This window comes from Panulirus ornatus, chromosome 58 (assembly GCF_036320965.1).
Source record: "Panulirus ornatus isolate Po-2019 chromosome 58, ASM3632096v1, whole genome shotgun sequence".
In the NCBI taxonomy this organism is placed as follows: domain Eukaryota; kingdom Metazoa; phylum Arthropoda; class Malacostraca; order Decapoda; family Palinuridae; genus Panulirus; species Panulirus ornatus.
In genome coordinates, this window is record NC_092281.1 from 28,497,486 (window position 1) to 28,517,121 (window position 19,636).

At 41.1% G+C, this 19,636-nt stretch overlaps 1 protein-coding gene across 1 annotated transcript in view; it reads right to left on the reverse strand.

The window, feature by feature from the left end:
- The window catches only part of Not1 (CCR4-NOT transcription complex subunit 1), a 560,605-nt gene that overhangs the window by 152,730 nt on the left and 388,239 nt on the right, over positions 1-19,636 (reverse strand). The window contains exons 24-25 of the mRNA XM_071695617.1: positions 10,225-10,472; positions 6,601-6,900 (exon numbers count right to left, since the gene is read on the reverse strand). Coding sequence (XP_071551718.1) covers positions 6,601-6,900; positions 10,225-10,472 — 548 coding nt within the window. The remainder of the gene's footprint in view (positions 1-6,600; positions 6,901-10,224; positions 10,473-19,636) is intronic.

The following is a 19,636-nucleotide window of genomic DNA, read 5'->3' on the forward strand; positions in this document are numbered from 1 at the left end:
GGAGTATTGCTACTCCTTCCCTTGCTCTTGTCTTCTCACTAACCCCTGACTTTACTCCCAAGACATTCCCAAACCACTCTTCCCCTTTACCCTTGAGCTTCGTTTCACTCAGAGCCAAAACATCCAGGTTCCTTTCCTCAAACATACTACCTATCTCTCCTTTTTTCATATCTTGGTTACATCCACACACATTTAGGCACCCCAATCTGAGCCTTCGAGGAGGATGAGCACTCCCCGCGTGACTCCTTCTTCTGTTTCCCATTTTAGAAAGTTAAAAAAATACGAGGGGAGGATTTCTGGCCCCCCGCTCCCGTCCCCTCTAGTCGCTTTCTACGACACGCGAGGAATGCGTGGGAAGTATTCTTTCACCCCTATCCCCAGCGCTGGTGGCTGATTCATGTGAGAAACTGCAGAAGCTGGTGACTGAGTTTGGAATAGTGTGTGGAAGAAGAAAGTTAAGAGTAAATGTGAATAAGAGCAAGGTTATTAGGTACAGTAGGGTTGAGGGTCAAGTCAATTGGGAGGCGAGTTTGAATGGAGAAAAACTGGAGGAAGTGAAGTGTTTTAGATATCTGGGAGTGGATCTGGCAGCGGATGGAACCATGGAAGCGGAAGTGGATCATAGGGTGGGGGAGGGGGCGAAAATCCTGGGGGCCTTGAAGAATGTGTGGAAGTCGAGAACATTATCTCGGAAAGCAAAAATGGGTATGTTTCAAGGAATAGTGGTTCCAACAATGTTGTATGGTTGCGAGGCATGGGCTATGGATAGAGTTGTGCGCAGGAGGATGGATGTGCTGGAAATGAGATGTTTGAGGACAATGTGTGGTGTGAGGTGGTTTGATCGAGTGAGTAACGTAAGGGTAAGAGAGATGTGTGGAAATAAAAAGAGCGTGGTTGAGAGAGCAGAAGAGGGTGTGTTGAAGTGGTTTGGGCACATGGAGAGGATGAGTGAGGAAAGATTGACCAAGAGGATATATGTGTCGGAGGTGGAGGGAACAAGGAGAAGAGGGAGACCAAATTGGAGGTGGAAAGATGGAGTGAAAAAGATTTTGTATGATCGGGGCCTGAACATGCAGGAGGGTGAAAGGAGGGCAAGGAATAGAGTGAATTGGAGCGATGTGGTATACCGGGGTTGACGTGCTGTCAGTGGATTGAAGCAGGGCATGTGAAGCGTCTGGGGTAAACCATGGAAAGCTGTGTAGGCATGTATATTTGCGTGTGTGGACGTATGTATATACATGTGTATGGGGGGGGGGGGGGGGGGGGGGTTTGGGCCATTTCTTTCGTCTGTTTCCTTGCGCTACCTCACAAACGCGGGAGACAGCGACAAAGTATAATAAAAAAATAATATATATATATATATATATATATATATATATATATATATATATATATATATATATATATATACAGCGACAAAGTATAAAAAAAAAATATATATATATATATATATATATATATATATATATATATATATATATATATATATATATATATATACACATACACACACACATACATACGCCCATACACACACACACACATCTTTTTTTTTTATACTTTGTCGCTGTCTCCCGCGTTTGCGAGGTAGCGCAAGGAAACAGACGAAAGAAATGGCCCAACCCCCCCCCCCCCATACACATGTATATACATACGTCCACACACGCAAATATACATACCTACACAGCTTTCCATGGTTTACCCCAGACGCTTCACATGCCTTGATTCAATCCACTGACAGCACGTCAACCCCGGTATACCACATCGCTCCAATTCACTCTATTCCTTGCCCTCCTTTCACCCTCCTGCATGTTCAGGCCCCGATCACACAAAATCTTTTTCACTCCATCTTTCCACTTCCAATTTGGTCTCCCTCTTCTCCTCGTTCCCTCCACCTCCGACACATATATCCTCTTGGTCAATCTTTCCTCACTCATTCTCTCCATGTGCCCAAACCACTTCAAAACACCCTCTTCTGCTCTCTCAACCACGCTCTTTTTATTTCCACACATCTCTCTTACCCTTACGTTACTCACTCGATCAAACCACCTCACACCACACATTGTCCTCAAACATCTCATTTCCAGCACATCCATCCTCTTGCGCACAACTCTATCCATAGCCCACGCCTCGCAACCATACAACATTGTTGGAACCACTATTCCTTCCAACATACCCATTTTTGCTTTCCGAGATAATGTTCTCGACTTCCACACATTCTATAGTGAAAAGTTTTTATCGAGGATGTAAGGCATGTGTACGTGTAGGAAGAGAGGAAAGTGATTGGTTCTCAGTGAATGTAGGTTTGCGGCAGGGGTGTGTGATGTCTCCATGGTTGTTTAATTTGTTTATGGATGGGGTTGTAAGGGAGGTAAATGCAAGAGTCCTGGAAAGAGGGGCAAGTATGAAGTCTGTTGGGGATGAGAGAGCTTGGGAAGTGAGTCAGTTGTTGTTCGCTGATGATACAGCGCTGGTGGCTGATTCATGTGAGAAACTGCAGAAGCTGGTGACTGAGTTTGGTAAAGTGTGTGGAAGAAGAAAGTTGAGAGTAAATGTGAATAAGAGCAAGGTTATTAGGTACAGTAGGGGTGAGGGTCAAGTCAATTGGGAGGTGAGTTTGAATGGAGAAAAACTGGAGGAAGTGAAGTGTTTTAGATATCTGGGAGTGGATCTGTCAGCGGATGGAACCATGGAAGCGGAAGTGGATCATAGGGTGGGGGAGGGGGCGAAAATTTTGGGAGCCTTGAAAAATGTGTGGAAGTCGAGAACATTATCTCGGAAAGCAAAAATGGGTATGTTTGAGGGAATAGTGGTTCCAACAATGTTGTATGGTTGCGAGGCGTGGGCTATGGATAGAGATGTGCGCAGGAGGATGGATGTGCTGGAAATGAGATGTTTGAGGACAATGTGTGGTGTGAGGTGGTTTGATCGAGTAAGTAACGTAAGGGTAAGAGAGATGTGTGGAAATAAAAAGAGCGTGGTTGAGAGAGCAGAAGAGGGTGTTTTGAAATGGTTTGGGCACATGGAGAGAATGAGTGAGGAGAGATTGACCAAGAGGATATATGTGTCGGAGGTGGAGGGAACGAGGAGAAGAGGGAGACCAAATTGGAGGTGGAAAGATGGAGTGAAAAAGATTTTGTGTGATCGGGGCCTGAACATGCAGGAGGGTGAAAGGAGGGCAAGAAATAGAGTGAATTGGAGTCATGTGGTATACAGGGGTTGACGTGCTGTCAGTGGATTGAAGCAAGGCATGTGAAGCGTCTGGGGTAAACCATGGAAAGCTGTGTAGGTATGTATATTTGCGTGTGTGGACGTGTGTATGTACATGTGTATGGGGGGGGGGGGGTTGGGCCATTTCTTTCGTCTGTTTCCTTGCGCTACCTCGCAAACGCGGGAGACAGCGACAAAGTATAAAAAAAAAAAAAAAAAAAAATATATATATACATATATATATATACATATATATATATATATATATATATATATATATATATATATATATATATATATATATATATATTTTTTTTTGCATAAGACAAGGGAGCAAATGGGAACTTCAGTGAAGGGCGCAAATGGGGAGGTGATATCAAGTAGTGGTGATGTGAGAAGGAGATGGAGTGAGTATTTTGAAGGTTTGTTGAATGTGTTTGATGATAGAGTGGTAGATATAGGGTGTTTTGGTCGAGGTGGTGTGCAAAGTGAGAGGGTTAGGGAAAATGATTTGGTAAACAGAGAAGAGGTAGTAAAAGCTTTGTGGAAGATGAAAGCCGGCAAGGCAGCAGGTTTGGATGGTACTGCAGTGGAATTTATCAAAAAAGGGGGTGACTGTATTATTGACTGGTTGGTAAGGTTAATTAATGTTTGTATGACTCATGGTGAGGTGCCTGAGGATTGGCGGAATGTGTGCATAGTGCCATTGTACAAAGGCAAAGGGGATAAGAGTGAGTGCTCATATTACAGAGGTATAAGTTTGTTGAGTATTCCTGGTAAATTATATGGGAGGGTATTGATTGAGAGGGTGAAGGCATGTACAGAGAATCAGATTGGGGAAGAGTAGTGTGGTTTCAGAAGTGGTAGAGGATGTGTGGATCAGGTGTTTGCTTTGAAGAATGTATGTGAGAAATACTTAGAAAAGCAAATGGATTTGTATGTAGCATTTATGGATCTGGAGAAGGCATATGATAGAGTTGAAAGAGATGCTCTGTGGAAGGTATTAAGAATATATGGTGTGGGAGGCAAGTTGTTAGAAGCAGTGAAAAGTTTTTATCGAGGATGTAAGGCATGTGTACGTACAGGAAGAGAGGAAAGTGATTGGTTCTCAGTGAATGTAGGTTTGCGGCAGGGGTGTGTGATGTCTCCATGGTTGTTTAATTTGTTTATGGATGGGGTTGTTAGGGAGGTGAATGCAAGAGTTTTGGAAAGAGGGGCAAGTATGAAGTCTGTTGGGGATGAGACAGCTTGGGAAGTGAGTCAGTTGTTGTTCGCTGATGATACAGCGCTGGTGGCTGATTCATGTGAGAAACTGCAGAAGCTGGTGACTGAGTTTGGTAAAGTGTGTGTAAGAAGAAAGTTAAGAGTAAATGTGAATAAGAGCAAGGTTATTAGGTACAGTAGGGTTGAGGGTCAAGTCAATTGGGAGGTGAGTTTGAATGGAGAAAAACTGGAGGAAGTGAAGTGTTTTAGATATCTGGGAGTGGATCTGGCAGCGGATGGAACCATGGAAGCGGAAGTGGATCATAGGGTGGGGGAGGGGGCGAAAATCCTGGGAGCCTTGAAGAACGTGTAGAAGTCGAGAATATTATCTCGGAAAGCAAAAATGGGTATGTTTGAAGGAATAGTGATTCCAACAATGTTGTATGGTTGCGAGGCGTGGGCTATGGATAGAGTTGTGCGCAGGAGGATGGATGTGCTGGAAATGAGATGTTTGAGGACAATGTGTGGTGTGAGGTGGTTTGATCGAGTAAGTAACGTAAGGGTAAGAGAGATGTGTGGAAATAAAAAGAGCGTGGTTGAGAGAGCAGAAGAGGGTGTTTTGAAATGGTTTGGGCACATGGAGAGAATGAGTGAGGAAATATTGACCAAGAGGATATATGTGTCGGAGGTGGAGGGAACGAGGAGAAGAGGGAGACCAAATTGGAGGTGGAAAGATGGAGTGAAAAAGATTTTGTGTGATCGGGGCCTGAACATGCAGGAGGGTGAAAGGAGGGCAAGGAATAGAGTGAATTGGATCGATGTGGTATACCGGGGTTGACGTGCTGTCAGCGGATTGAATCAGGGTATGTGAAGCGTCTGGGGTAAACCATGGAAAGCTGTGTAGGTATGTATATTTGCGTGTGTGGACGTATGTATATACATGTGTATGGGGGTGGGTTGGGCCATTTCTTTCGTCTGTTTCCTTGTGCTACCTCGCAAACGCGGGAGACAGCGGCAAAAAAAAAAAAAAAAAAAAAAAAAAAAAAAAAAAAAAAAAAAAAAATGTGCATTTATGTGTATGTGCATGTGGGTGCTTGGGCGTTCTTTGTCTGTTTCTTTGCACAACCTTGCTGACGTGGGAAGCAGCGATTGAGTATAATTAATAAATAATATATATACACTTGCATGTGTGTGTGTCTGCGTGATGGGGGGTCCATGTTATGAATGGAAATGGTGAACAGTTTGTTTGCTGGAAAAACACTGGTGATTGAAAATAATTAGTTTAAAAAGAGGGATATCCACTGGTATAAGTACTTGAGTGGGAGAGATGGTTAATGGGTATTATTAGGTTACATTTATTAATAGGCACATAAATGAGGGACTTTTTGATGTAAATGTGAATGTCTGATCACTATCTTGAGAAAGTTAGAGTGAAGATTTGTAGAGGTTTTCAAAAGAAAGGAAAAACTGCAGGGAGAAAAGAGTTGTGAGAGTAAGTGGGCTTAGAAAGGGGACCTGTGTGAGGCAATACCAAGGGAGACTGAGTGTAGAATGGTAGAGGGTACGAGTAAATGAAGCAAGGGGAATGGGTGTGCAATGGGATGTATTTATGGAAGCAGTGATGGCACGAGGAAGAGATGCATGTGGCATGCAAAAGGTAGGAGGTGGACAGATTAGAAAGGGTAGTGAGTGGCGGGATGAAGTTGCTAGAAAAAGAAATGACAGGCATTTGGGTGGTATTTACAGGGAGATGTATACAAGAAAGCAGCAGAGGATATCTGGGCCATTACTCCTTATGTGTAAATAGGCCATTTATATGAGGGTTTAGGAGTGAATGAAGAATATTGATAAAAATCAAGACGCAATTAAAATTGGGTGAAATCCATATTCTTAATTGTACACAAATCATTCATTCATAGAGATATGTATAGGTGAAGTGAATGTCTGTCTGCCAAGGATATACCCCATGTAAATGGAGTTCTAGTGAAGCGAAAGAGATAGATATTACAAAGAAGAAAGCTCATAGTACTTTCACAAATAAACTTTGACTTCATAATAAATAAAATAATAGAGTGTATGTCATGGGCCTTATCAGATATTCAGCATGAAACCTCTCTTTCAGAACCAAGAAAATAAATAATCTTTCAAGTCAATGAAAGGACTGGTCGAAAAAGTAACAATACTTACTCTGTTAAATGCTTGCATCAATCCCTGCTTTATGCTCTTTGGAATATTAGTGGCTAGATAATCTCGACATGTAATCATAGCCATTGCTGCAGTCAGATTTCGCACCATGTGGTGTGTTGCAGCACGCATCCGAGATTCATCTGGATCTAATGCAAAGTCCTTTTTAATGATGTGCTCAACAGTATTGATGGCGATCTTGATGCTGCGATCAATGACTGGTGCAACAATTTCTTGGACGGCCAACTCTACAGCATGGCGAACTAACTGTTTCAACTGTGCATTGGTTGCAACACCACAAACCTGCAATCAACAAAATATAAATAGTAATTCTTCTGAAACATATAACTATAAAAGTTTATGATATTTCCATGCATTAGTGGCTCCAGTTACAGACATTCATCCACCATGAATCAAGACCCTTACTACTATATGAAACGGGTTGATATGTGGGAGAAATAACAGAGGAGCAAAAAAAACATTAACAATTCTAACAAAGTGGAAAATGTACTTCATAAAAAGAGGGGAGGTAGTAAAAGCTTTGCGGAAGATGAAAGCCGGCAAGGGAGTGGGTTTGGATGGTACTGCAGTGGAATTTATTAAAAAAGGGGGTGACTGTATTGTTGACTGGTTGGTAAGGTTATTTAATGTATGTATGATTCATGGTGAGGTGCCTGAGGATTGGCAGAATGCTTGCATAGTGCCACTGTACAAAGGCAAAGGGGATAAGGGTGAGTGCTCAAATTACAGAGGAATAAGTGGTTCCAACAATGTTGTATGGTTGCGAGGCGTGGGCTATGGATAGAGTTGTGAGCAGGAGGATGGATGTGCTGGAAATGAGATGCTTGAGGACAATGTGTGGTGTGAGGTGGTTTGATCGAGTAAGTAACGTAAGGGTAAGAGAGATGTGTGGAAATAAAAAAGAGCGTGGTTGAGAGAGCAAAAGAGGGTGTTTTGAAATGGTTTGGGCACATGGAGAGAATGAGTGAGGAAAGATTGACCAAGAGGATATATGTGTCGGAGGTGGAGGGAACGAGGAGAAGAGGGAGACCAAATTGGAGGTGGAAAGATGGAGTGAAAAGGATTTTGTGTGATCGGGGCCTGAACATGCAGGAGGGTGAAAGGAGGGCAAGAAATAGAGCGAATTGGAGTGATGTGGTATACAGGGGTTGACGTGCTGTCAGTGGATTGAACCAAGGCATGTGAAGCGTCCGGGGTAAACCATGGAAAGCTGTGTAGGTATGTATATTTGCGTGTGTGGACGTGTGTATGTACATGTGTATGGGGGGGGTTGGGCCATTTCTTTCGTCTGTTTCCTTGCGCTACCTCGCAGACGCGGGAGACAGCGACAAAGTATAAAAAAAAAAAAAAAAAAAAAAAAAGTTTGTTGAGTATTCCTGGGAAATTATATGGGAGGGTATTGATTGAGAGGGTGAAGGCATGTACAGAGCATCAGATTGGGGAAGAGCAGTGTGGTTTCAGAAGTGGTAGAGGATGTGTGGATCATGTGTTTGCTTTGAAGAATGTATGTGAGAAATACTTAGAAAAGCAAATGGATTTGTATGTAACATTTATGGGTCTGGAGAATGCATATGATAAGAGTTGATAGAGATGCTCTGTGGAAGGTATTAAGAATATATGGTGCACGAGGCAAGTTGTTAGAAGCTGTGAAAAGTTTTTATCGAGGATGTAAGGCATATGTACATGTAGGAAGAGAGGAAAGTGATTGGTTCTCACTGAATGTAGGTTTGCGACAGGGGTGTGTGATGTCTCCATGGTTGTTTAATTTGTTTATGGATGGGGTTGTTAGGGAGGTGAATGCAAGAATTTTGGAAAGAGGGGCAAGTATGCAGTCTGTAGTGGATGAGAGAACTTCGGAAGCGAGTCAGTTGTTGTTCGCTGATGATACAGCACTGGTGGCTGATTCATGTGAGAAACTGCAGAAGCTGGTGACTGAGTTTGGTAAAGTGTGTGAAAGAAGAACGCTGAGAGTAACTGTGAATAAGAGCAAGGTTATTAGGTACAGTAGGGTTGAGGGTCAAGTCAATTGGGAGGTAAGTTTGAATGGAGAAAACCTGGAGGAAGTGAAGTGTTTTAGATATCTGGGAGTGGATTTGGCAGCAGATGGAACCATGGAAGTGGAAGTGAATCATAGGGTGGGGGAGGGGGCAAAAATTCTGGGAGCCTTGAAGAATGTGTGGAAGTTGAGAACATTATTTCGAAAAGCAAAAATGGGTATGTTTGAAGGAATAGTGGTTCCAACAATGTTGTATGGTTGCGAGGCGTGGGCTATGGATAGAGTTGTGTGCAGGAGGGTAGATGTGCTGGAAGTGAGATGTTTTAGGACAATATGTGGTGTGAGGTGGTTTGACCGAGTAAGTAATAATAGGGTAAGAGAGATGTGTGGTAATAAAAAGAGTGTGGTTGAGAGAGCAGAAGAGGGTGTTTTGAAATGGTTTGGTCACACGGAGAGAATGAGTGAGTAAAAGATTGACAAAAAGGATATATGTGTCAGAGGTGGAGGGAATGAGGAGAAGTGGGAGACCAAATTGGAGGTGGAAAGATGGAGTGAAAAAGATTTTGAGTGATCGAGCCCTGAACATGCAGGAGGGTGAAAGGCGTGCAAGGAATAGAGTGAATTGGAACAATGTGGTATACCGGGGTCGACATGCTGTCAGTGGATTGAACCAGGGCATGTGAAGCGTCTGGGGTAAACCATGGAAAGTTGTGTGGGGCCTGGATGTGGAAAGGGAGCTGTGGTTTCGGTGCATTATTACATGACAGCTAGAGACTGAGTGTGAACGAATGTGGCCTTTGTTGTCTTTTCCTAGCGCTACCTTGCATACATGAGGGGGGAGGGGGTTGTTATTCCATGTTTGGCGAGGTGGCGATGGGAATGAATAAAGGCAGACAGTATGAATTATGTACATGTGTATATATGTATATGTCTGTGTGTGCATATATATGTATACATTGAGATGTATAGGTATGTATATTTGCGTGTGTGGACGTGTATGTATATACATGTGTATGTGGGTGGGTTGGGCCATTCTTTCGTCTGTTTCCTTGCGCTACCTTGCTAACATGGGAGACAGCGACAAAGCAAAACAAATAAAAAATAAATAAATAAACATCTCAGGGATGGGACCCAAGTCCAAACACAAAATCCATTTATGTTTCATATAGACCTTATACACACAGCCTGAAGGTAATCTATACAATATTTCTAGTAATTCTGTTCATTAAAAAAATTTGTATAACACTGAACCATCAGAAAGCTAAGGTGTCACAACCTCAGCTGCCCATGTAGACAATCTGTGGCTGTTTGGCATCACATTCATTCCTGACCCTGAATCTACATGTGACTGACAAGCTATCACTTTTTTATACTCATTCACACACAAGTACTTAACAGTAAAAGATAGGAAATATCATTAATACAATGAAGAAAATAATGTGTTTAAGTGTGGAATTTCCACTTGTAATGCCATGTTACTACTCAATGTTTTTGGATTTTGGAGCATTTCAGATTTGGGATGCTCAACCAGAAATGAACACTTTTGACATTAAAAGTGAAAAAATTTAAAAAGCTACTCTTCAACTTTTCTAAACTCACATAAAACTTACCTGAGGTACAGAGACTGATATGTGAGGATCCAAACCCCTGAGGGATGTGATACTAATATCAGAGTAAATAAAGCGTGGCTCTGAGGCAGGTTGCTGTTGAGCTTGGATTGGTGTGGGTGTAGTGGAGGGATGTGGAGGCAGGACTGTTGGGGGTGTAGGGGTGGCACCAACAGAGGAGCTCTGAGCAGTTACAGTACTTGTATCGACAACAGCACCTGATGGCGTAACTTGTGACCAACTTGTCTTTGCTGTACAGAAAAAGAGAATAATGAATAATGTTTTATGGATAACATGAACCTACTCTGAAGTTTAAGAAACTCTTATCAGGGATATAGTAACTGAGAGTTGTGATTACAGTTTATAATGGCAATGGGGCAACCATCACAGGAATCTAAATAACTACACCACCATCAATGCTATCGTAGATGGACCTATTGAAAATCAAGGTACTGATAAAATAAGAGATGTCCTTTTCTCCAGCCGGAGGCAAGACAGGTTTGGGCAGCTTTCTACACTTTGGTTTTTCCTGACTGAGTGAGAACATTTGTAAGGGAAAATTCATTTTTATCTCATACGAGGATATGTTGTGTACGTTCCAGAAATCTTGGGAAAAAAGAAAAAAGTTACATATTGTCTGCAACATGGGATAAGTGGCTTTTCCATATATGTCTATCTATGGTCCTGTGGTAAAGCTTTTTAACCCATTTACTGTGGCTGGTGTGCAAACGTATCAATATTCTATTTTCTCACTGTAGGTATGGCACAAACTATCATAATTCTTGAACCAACTGCGTGTGCCTTGCAGTGAAACACGGCTATTAATGCTTGCTGTGGCATCCTTCACATTGTTACCACATGCCACATCCCTAATTTTTTCCATACACCAGTCAGGCTATGTAAAATGCCAAGGAAGCCAGTACAAGATCTGTAAATTACATAACAATTTGTAAAGCAGTAAAATTCTTACAATAGAGGTGAGAGCCCCTAGTAATCAATCTTGTCTGGGGGAAAAAAAAAAGGGGGGGGGGGGGCTTCCAAAATACCACACATCACACTCTGAATGTCTAAAAGTGCATCTGGCATTCTTCAGGTGCCTGGCAGTCGAACAGCAAAAACTATGGTGCACAAAACTAATTTTTCAAGATGATGAGTTGTGTAACATTTTATCCAAACATCATTTCCTCTTTATTCCTAAAAACAAAATGATGTAATTTCTCATAAATATATCTAAAAACCACTGTACACAGTGTATAATGAAATTTTAAGACTGCTACAGCAAAAGAGTTAAAATAGCAAATACCACAGACACTTTTTTTCTGTGCATTCACACAGTCACCAAACTATGTGTTAGATTTAGGACTTTTTTCTTCACTCAATCCTAATCAGGTTGATTTAGAAGAGGAATGTATGGCATACAATTGGTCAGTTCTACGGGTAGTAACCAATGCTGTCTTTCTGTACAGAGATGACACCTGTGAATGTGCTTTATCCTTACTTACAGTCTCTTTCGTATAATCTGATATTTACGTTACATAATGAAGTTCAATGCAGCATGAACATGTTCATGAAACTGATCAGTACAATACTATCAAGAGATAAACTATGGCAAGAAAATGAAATAGATAAAGAAAATATGAAAATAAGAAAGAACTGAATGGAGAGAGAGGAGAGGAGAAGAGAGGAGAGATAGAGAGACAGAGAGATGGATGACAAATGGCATGTGATGACAGTGGTTTGATGATGACAACATGTTTTAGTATTGTGCTTGTTGATGAGTATATGCATCAACTCTGCTTGAAGGTGACAAATATACACAAAACATAAAACTTCTGTAACATTAATTCATAATATGATGCAAATGTGGTACACAACCTTCATTTATTTCATTATGACATATTTGAAATGATCTGGACATAAGGAGAGCATGAGTGAGGGGACGTTAACAAAGAGGATACAAGAGTCAGAAATGGAGGAAACAAGAAGGTGTAGACTAAATTGGAGATGGAAGGATGGACAGAAAAATATAAGTTGAGTAATTGGAGCCTGGAAATGCAGGACGGTAACAGGCATGCATGGGGTACAGTGAATCGGCATAATGTGATATACAGGGGTTGATGTACTGTCAGTGGACTGAACTAAGACATGTGAAGTGGTTGGGGTAAACCATGAGGAGGTTTGTGGGGCCTGGTTGAGGAAAGGTAGCTGTTGTTTTGATGCAATACACGTGACAGGTAGAGAATGGATACGAGCAAATACGGCCTTCTTCGTCTGTTCCTGGCACTACCTCATTAACACGGGAAACAGCAATCAATACTGAAATCACATTTTGTGACCAATTTTGTTAAATGGGTAACTGAATCCCTTGTAGGTGTAAAACATGGGGGACTTTGTAAAGAGGATGTCTATCCAGGGCTTTGCATTCTGGGAGACAGTGGAAAATGTTCTCGGAAAAAGAAAAAAAGTACAAGACATTCTTGGATTTAAATAAGGCACAAAGAAAAGTTCACAAGAAACCAAGTAAGCATGCGTGCATGCATGTGTGTATGTGCGTTAGAAATCTTTTAATGAAAGCTGAGCATAAGTGAAAATAACTGATATGAGTTAGTGGTTCTAACATAAATGGTAACTGAACAAAGAGAGTGAGGTCACCAGTTATATAATGTTTTTATGGATAACGCACTCAGTAAGGGAAAAGTTGGGTAATATCTAAATACAACCACAAAATGAAGAAAAGAATGGGATTTGGTATGTCTGCTGATGGAGATCATACTATGTTGCTAGCTAAATCAGAGGAAAACCTGGAAAGAATGGTGCTTTACTTTGATGATGCATGTACAAGAAAAGATACTTAAAGAAAATGCAAATAAAAGCAATACTAAGCTGTTGAAAGGAAAAGGAAGTCAAAGGGTAATGTGTCAGCATGGCAATAAACTGTTAGTTGTGCTAACTTTTTATCTGGGAGTGAAGTTCAATAAGGATGGTAGTGGGGAAGATACTGGTGAGAGTAGATATGCAAGGGAGAAATATTACAGGTGTTCAGAAATCTCTGTTAACTGAAAAATAAATTACCGAGTTACAATTTCACCAATTTCTGATGTGTGGATGTGAAACACAAGTCCATATATACCTAGAAAAGTATAAAAGTAAGAGTAATGAACATGGCTTGCATGCACAGAGAAGCTGGAACTAAGTGTATTGATACAGAATGAAGAAAATATTCTTATAAGGGACATGGATTAAAGCCCTAAAAGGATGTCATGGGCAAAACATTTGGCATATGATAGGCTGGTCTTGATGGATCACAAGTAATAAAAGGGAAAGATGGCACACCAAAGAAGAGTTGGACAAATACAGAGAAAGGTTGCATGGGTACATGGCAAGGGCAGATAACCAGACCTGATAGTCCATAATGTTATCTGTAAGCCTAAAAAAAATAGTGGTACATACAAGACAAATCAGTTGGCATGTAAACTCACCTCTTCCTTAAAAAAAAAGAAAAAAAAAGGTAATCTTATGAGAAAGGGCGAGTGGAAGAAGTTTCCTACCAGTTTAACATTTGCTCTGCAGGTGAATTATAAAATGGAGAGACATGAAGTGATAAACATGACTTTTTTTCTTAGTGATAACTAGTTACCGGTAAAGTATTAGTCTTACCTTGATTTGAAGATATCTACAGTCTTTGCATTTACTATTCTATTTCAATGCTCAACCACTCTACATGGGCAAAATCTTTTGTCTACATTGCAATCACATTTCTTTCCTTTGATTTTCAAACTATTATTCATTGTCACCAAATCTCTCTCTAAAATATAAATAAAAAAAATTGTACATTGGAATCATTTTATGTTAAGTTGTTGAAACTATGTAGCACTATCAAAAACTCTATGAGATCTCAGAGAGAATAACTGTAGGTCCAAGTCTTTCCTCATAGGGTTTTTGGATGCTCTTTGAATTGGCTCTAGTTTTTCTTAGTCTTTGAGGAAGATTGGTGAACTAATTTGAACAGTATATTCTAAATGAGGTCTCATCAGGGTGATATGGAGGTTGAGTACTGAATTCTTTGTTTGTAGTTTGTATTTTCAGCACTGAAATCTAACATTTCATTGGCTTTATAATATGCAGCTAAGCATTGTTCCTATAGCATTTTCTATTAATAATCTAATGTTGGCATTCAAGTCTAATACTTTGCATCTGTCAATGCTAAAATCTGTCTGCAATGTTTCCATCCACTGTCAGTTTATCAAAATCCATCTGCACCTTCAGGAATTGTTCTTTGAATCAGCCACATTTCTTAATCTTATATCTTTAAATTTCTTAATTCATCAGGCAATGTAGAAGGAACTCCTGGGGTAGAAAGTAAGTAGCAAGTAAAAAGATATATATGTAAAAAAAAATATAAATATGAATATATATATATTTGGAAAGTTTTGTGGGGCCTGGACGTGGAAAGGGACATCCCCCTCCCCCCTCATGTGTGCGAGGTAGAGCTAGGAAAAGAAAACAAAGGCCCCATTCGTTCACACTCAGTCTCTAGCTGTCATGCAATAATGCCCGAAACCACAGCTCCCGGTATACCACATCGATCCAATTCATTCTATTCCTTGCCCACCTTTCACCTTCCTGCATGTTCAGGCCCCGATCACACAAAATCTTGTTCACTCCATCTTTCCACCTCCAATCTGGTCTCCCACTTCTCCTTGATCCCTCCACCTCCGACACATATATCCTCCTGGTCAATCTTTCCTCACTCATTCTCTCCATGTGCCCAAACCATTTCAAAACACCCTCTTCTGCTCTCTCAACCACGCTCTTTTTATTTCCACACATCTCTCTTACCCTTACATTACTTACTTGATCAAACCACCTCACACCACATATTGTCCTCAAACATCACATTTCCAGCACATCCACCCTCCTGTGCACAACTCTATTCATAGCCCACGCCTCGCAACCATACAACATTGTTGGAACCACTATTCCTTCAAACATACCCATTTTTGCTTTCCGAGATCATGTTCTCGACTTCCACACATTCTTCAAGGCTCCCAGGATTTTCGCTCCCTCCCCCACCCTATGATTCACTTCCGCTTCCATGGTTCCATCCGCTGCCAAATCCACTCCCAGATATCTAAAACACTTTACTTCCACCAGTTTTTCTCCATTCAAACTTACCTCCCAACTGACTTGACCCTCAACCCTACTGTACCTAATAACCTTGCTCTTATTCACATTTACTCTTAACTTTCTTCTTTCACACACTTTACCAAACTCAGTCACCACCTTCTGCAGTTTCTCACATGAATCAGCCACCAGCGCTGTATCATCAGCGAACAACAACTGACTCACTTCCCAAGCTCTCTCATCCCCAACAGACTTCATACTTGCCCCTCTTTCCAAAACTCTTGCATTCACCTCCCTAACAGCCCCATCCATAAACAAATTAAACAACCATGGAGACATCACACACCCCTGCCGCAAACCTACATTCACTGAGAACCAATCACTTTCCTCTCTTCCTATACATGTACACATGCCTTACATCCTCGATAAAAACTTTTCACTGCTTCTAACAACTTGCCTTCCACACCATATATTAATACCTTCCACAGAGCATCTCTATCAACTCAATCATATGCCTTCTCCAGATCTATTAATGCTACATACAAATCCATTTGCTTTTCTAGATCTATTAATGCTACATACAAATCCATTTGCTTTTCTAAGTATTTCTCACATACATTCTTCAAAGTAAACACCTGATCCACACATCCTCTTCCACTTCTGAAACCACACTGCTCTTCCCCAATCTGATGCTCTGTACATGCCTTCACCCTCTCAATCAATACCCTCCCATATAATTTACCAGGAATACTCAACAAACTTATACCTCTGTAATTTGAGCACTCACTCTTATCCCCTTTGCCTTTGTACAACGGCACTATGCACGCATGTATATATCTGTGTATGGATACATATGTATATGTTGAAATGTATAGGTATGTATATGTGCATGTGTGGACATGTATGCTTATACATGATTATATGGGTGGGTTGGGCCATTCTTTCGTCTGTTTCCTTGTGCTACCTCGCTAACACAGGTTACAGTGACAAAGTATAATAATAATAATAATAATAATAATAATAATAATAATAATAATAATAATTATAATAACAATAATAATAATAATAATAATTTTTTTTTTTTTGCTTTGTCGCTGCCTCCCGCGTTTGCGAGGAAGCGCAAGGAAACAGACGAAAGAAATGGCCCAACCCACCCCCATACACATGTATATACATACATCCACACACGCAAATATACATACCTACACAGCTTTCCATGGTTTACCCCAGATGCTTCACATGCCCTGATTCAATCCACTGACAGCACGTCAACCCCGGTATACCACATCGATCCAATTCACTCTATTCCTTGCCCTCCTTTCACCCTCCTGCATGTTCAGGCACCGATCACACAAAATCTTTTTCACTCCATCTTTCCACCTCCAATTTGGTCTCCCACTTCTCCTCGTTCCCTCAACCTCCGACACATATATCCTCTTGGTCAATCTTTCCTCACTCATTCTCTCCATGTGCCCAAACCATTTCAAAACACCCTCTTCTGCTCTCTCAACCACGCTCTTTTTATTTCCACACATCTCTCTTACCCTTACGTTACTTACTCGATCAAACCAACTCACACCACACATTGTCCTCAAACATCTCATTTCCAGCACATCCATCCTCCTGCGCACAACTCTATCCATAGCCCACGCCTCGCAACCATACAACATTGTTGGAACCACTATTCCTTCAAACATACCCATTTTTGCTTTCCGAGATCATGTTCTCGACTTCCACACATTCTTCAAGGCTCCCAGAATTTTCGCCCCCTCCCCCACCCTATGATCCACTTCCGCTTCCATGGTTTCATCCGCTGCCAAATCCACTCCCAGATATCTAAAACACTTTACTTCCTCCAGTTTTTCTCCATTCAAACTCACCTCCCAATTGACTTGACCCTCAACCCTACTGTACCTAATAACCTTGCTCTTATTCACATTTACTCTTAACTTTCTTCTTTCACACACTTTACCAAACTCAGTCACCACCTTCTGCAGTTTCTCACATGAATCAGCCACCAGCGCTGTATCATCAGCGAACAACAACTGACTCACTTCCCAAGCTCTCTCATCCCCAACAGACTTCATACTTGCCCCTCTTTCCAAAACTCCTGCATTTACCTCCCTAACAACCCCATCCATAAACAAATTAAACAACCATGGAGACATCACACACCCCTGCCGCAAACCTACATTCACTGAGAACCAATCACTTTCCTCTCTTCCTACACGTACACATGCCTTACATCCTCGATAAAAACTTTTCACTTCTTCTAACAACTTGCCTCCCACACCATATATTCTTAATACCATCCACAGAGCATCTCTATCAACTCAATCATATGCCTTCTCCAGATCCATAAATGCTACATACAAATCCATTTGCTTTTCTAAGTATTTCTCACATACATTCTTCAAAGCAAACACCTGATCCACACATACTCTACCACTTCTGAAACCACACTGCTCTTCCCCAATCTGATGCTCTGTACATGCCTTCACCCTCTCAATCAATACCCTCCCATATAATTCACCAGGAATACTCAACAAACTTATACCTCTGTAATTTGAGCACTCACTCTTATCCCCTTTGCCTCTGTACAATGGCACTATGCACGCATTCCGCCAATCCTCAGGCACCTCACCAAGAGTCATACATACATTAAATAACCTTACCAACCAGTCAATAATAGTCACCCCCTTTTTTAATAAATTCCACTGCAATACCATCCAAACCTGCTGCCTTGCCAGCTTTCATCTTCCCTGGGGATAGGGGATTGAGAATACTTCCCACGTATTCCCTGCGTGTCGTAGAAGGCGACTAAAAGGGGAGGGAGCGGGGGGCTGGAAATCCTCCCCTCTCGTTTTTTTTCTTTTTTTTTTTAATTTTCCAAAAGAAGGAACAGAGGGGGCCAAGTGAGGATATTCCAAAAAAGGCCCAGTCCTCTGTTCCTAATGCTACCTCGCTAACGCGGGAAATGGCGAATAGTTTAAAAGAAAAGAAAAAAGCAAAGTAGTACGATGAACAGGAGAAAGGCCGCATTCATTCACATCCATTTTCTCGCTGTCATGTCTAATGCACCGATACTACATATCTATCCACAATCAGGCCCCACAGACCCTTCCATGGTTTCCCCCAACCACTTCACATGTTCTGGTTCAGTCCATTAAAACATGTTGACCCTTGTATATCACATTGTTCTAATTCACTCTACCCTTTACATGCATTTTACCCTCCTGCATGTTCAGGCTTCCATCACTCAAAATCTTTTTCATTCCATCCTTCCATTTCTAATTCGGTCACCCCCATCTTCTTATTCCTTCCACTTCTGAAAGGAATATCTTCTAAGTCAACCTCTCCTTGTTCATTCTCTCTGTATGTCCAAAACTTTCCAGCATGCTCTCTTCTGCTCTCTCAACCACACTCTTATCATTACCAAGCCTCTCTCCTATTTTATACTAACATGACTGAACTGCCTCATACCACACAGTCCTAAAACACATCATTTCATACATATCCACCCTCCTCAACACTTCCTCATCTATAGCCTACATCTAACATCCATATAACATTGTTGGAACTACTATACCTTCAAACATATCTATTTTCATCTTCCCAGATAATGACCTCTCTTTCCACACATTCTTCAATGCTTGCAGAACCTTTGCACCCTTACCTAAACTTGGACTCACTTTTGCTTTCATGGTTCCATTTACCATGTCTGCTTACAAATATCTAAAACAATTCACTTCTTCAAGTTTCTCCTAATTCAAATTCACACTCCAATTAACCTGTACCTCTACCTTGCTCAATTACTTTGCTTCTATATAACATTAAATTTCAACTTCCTCCTGTAACACACTCTCCCAAGCTCAGTCATCATCATCTGTAATTTTTTACTTGAATCTGCCACCAGTGCTGTGTCATCAGCAAACAACAACTGGCTCACTACAACCCACCCATACACATATTAAACAGCCATGGTGACATCACACACTCACTGCAGAACAGCCTTTACTTAGAATCATTCACTCTCCTCTCTTCCAACTCATACATATGCCTTAAACCCTTGATAAAAATTTCTCACTGCTTCTAGCAGCTTTCCTCCCACATCATATATCTTCATTACCTTCCACAAGGCATCTCACACCATATGCTTTCTGCAGATACATAAACGTCATGTACAAATCTTTCTGTTTCTCTAAGTATTTCTCCCACACATTCTTTAAAGCAAACACCTGCTCAACACATCCTCTAACTTTTGTGAAACCACACTACTCCTCCCCAATCT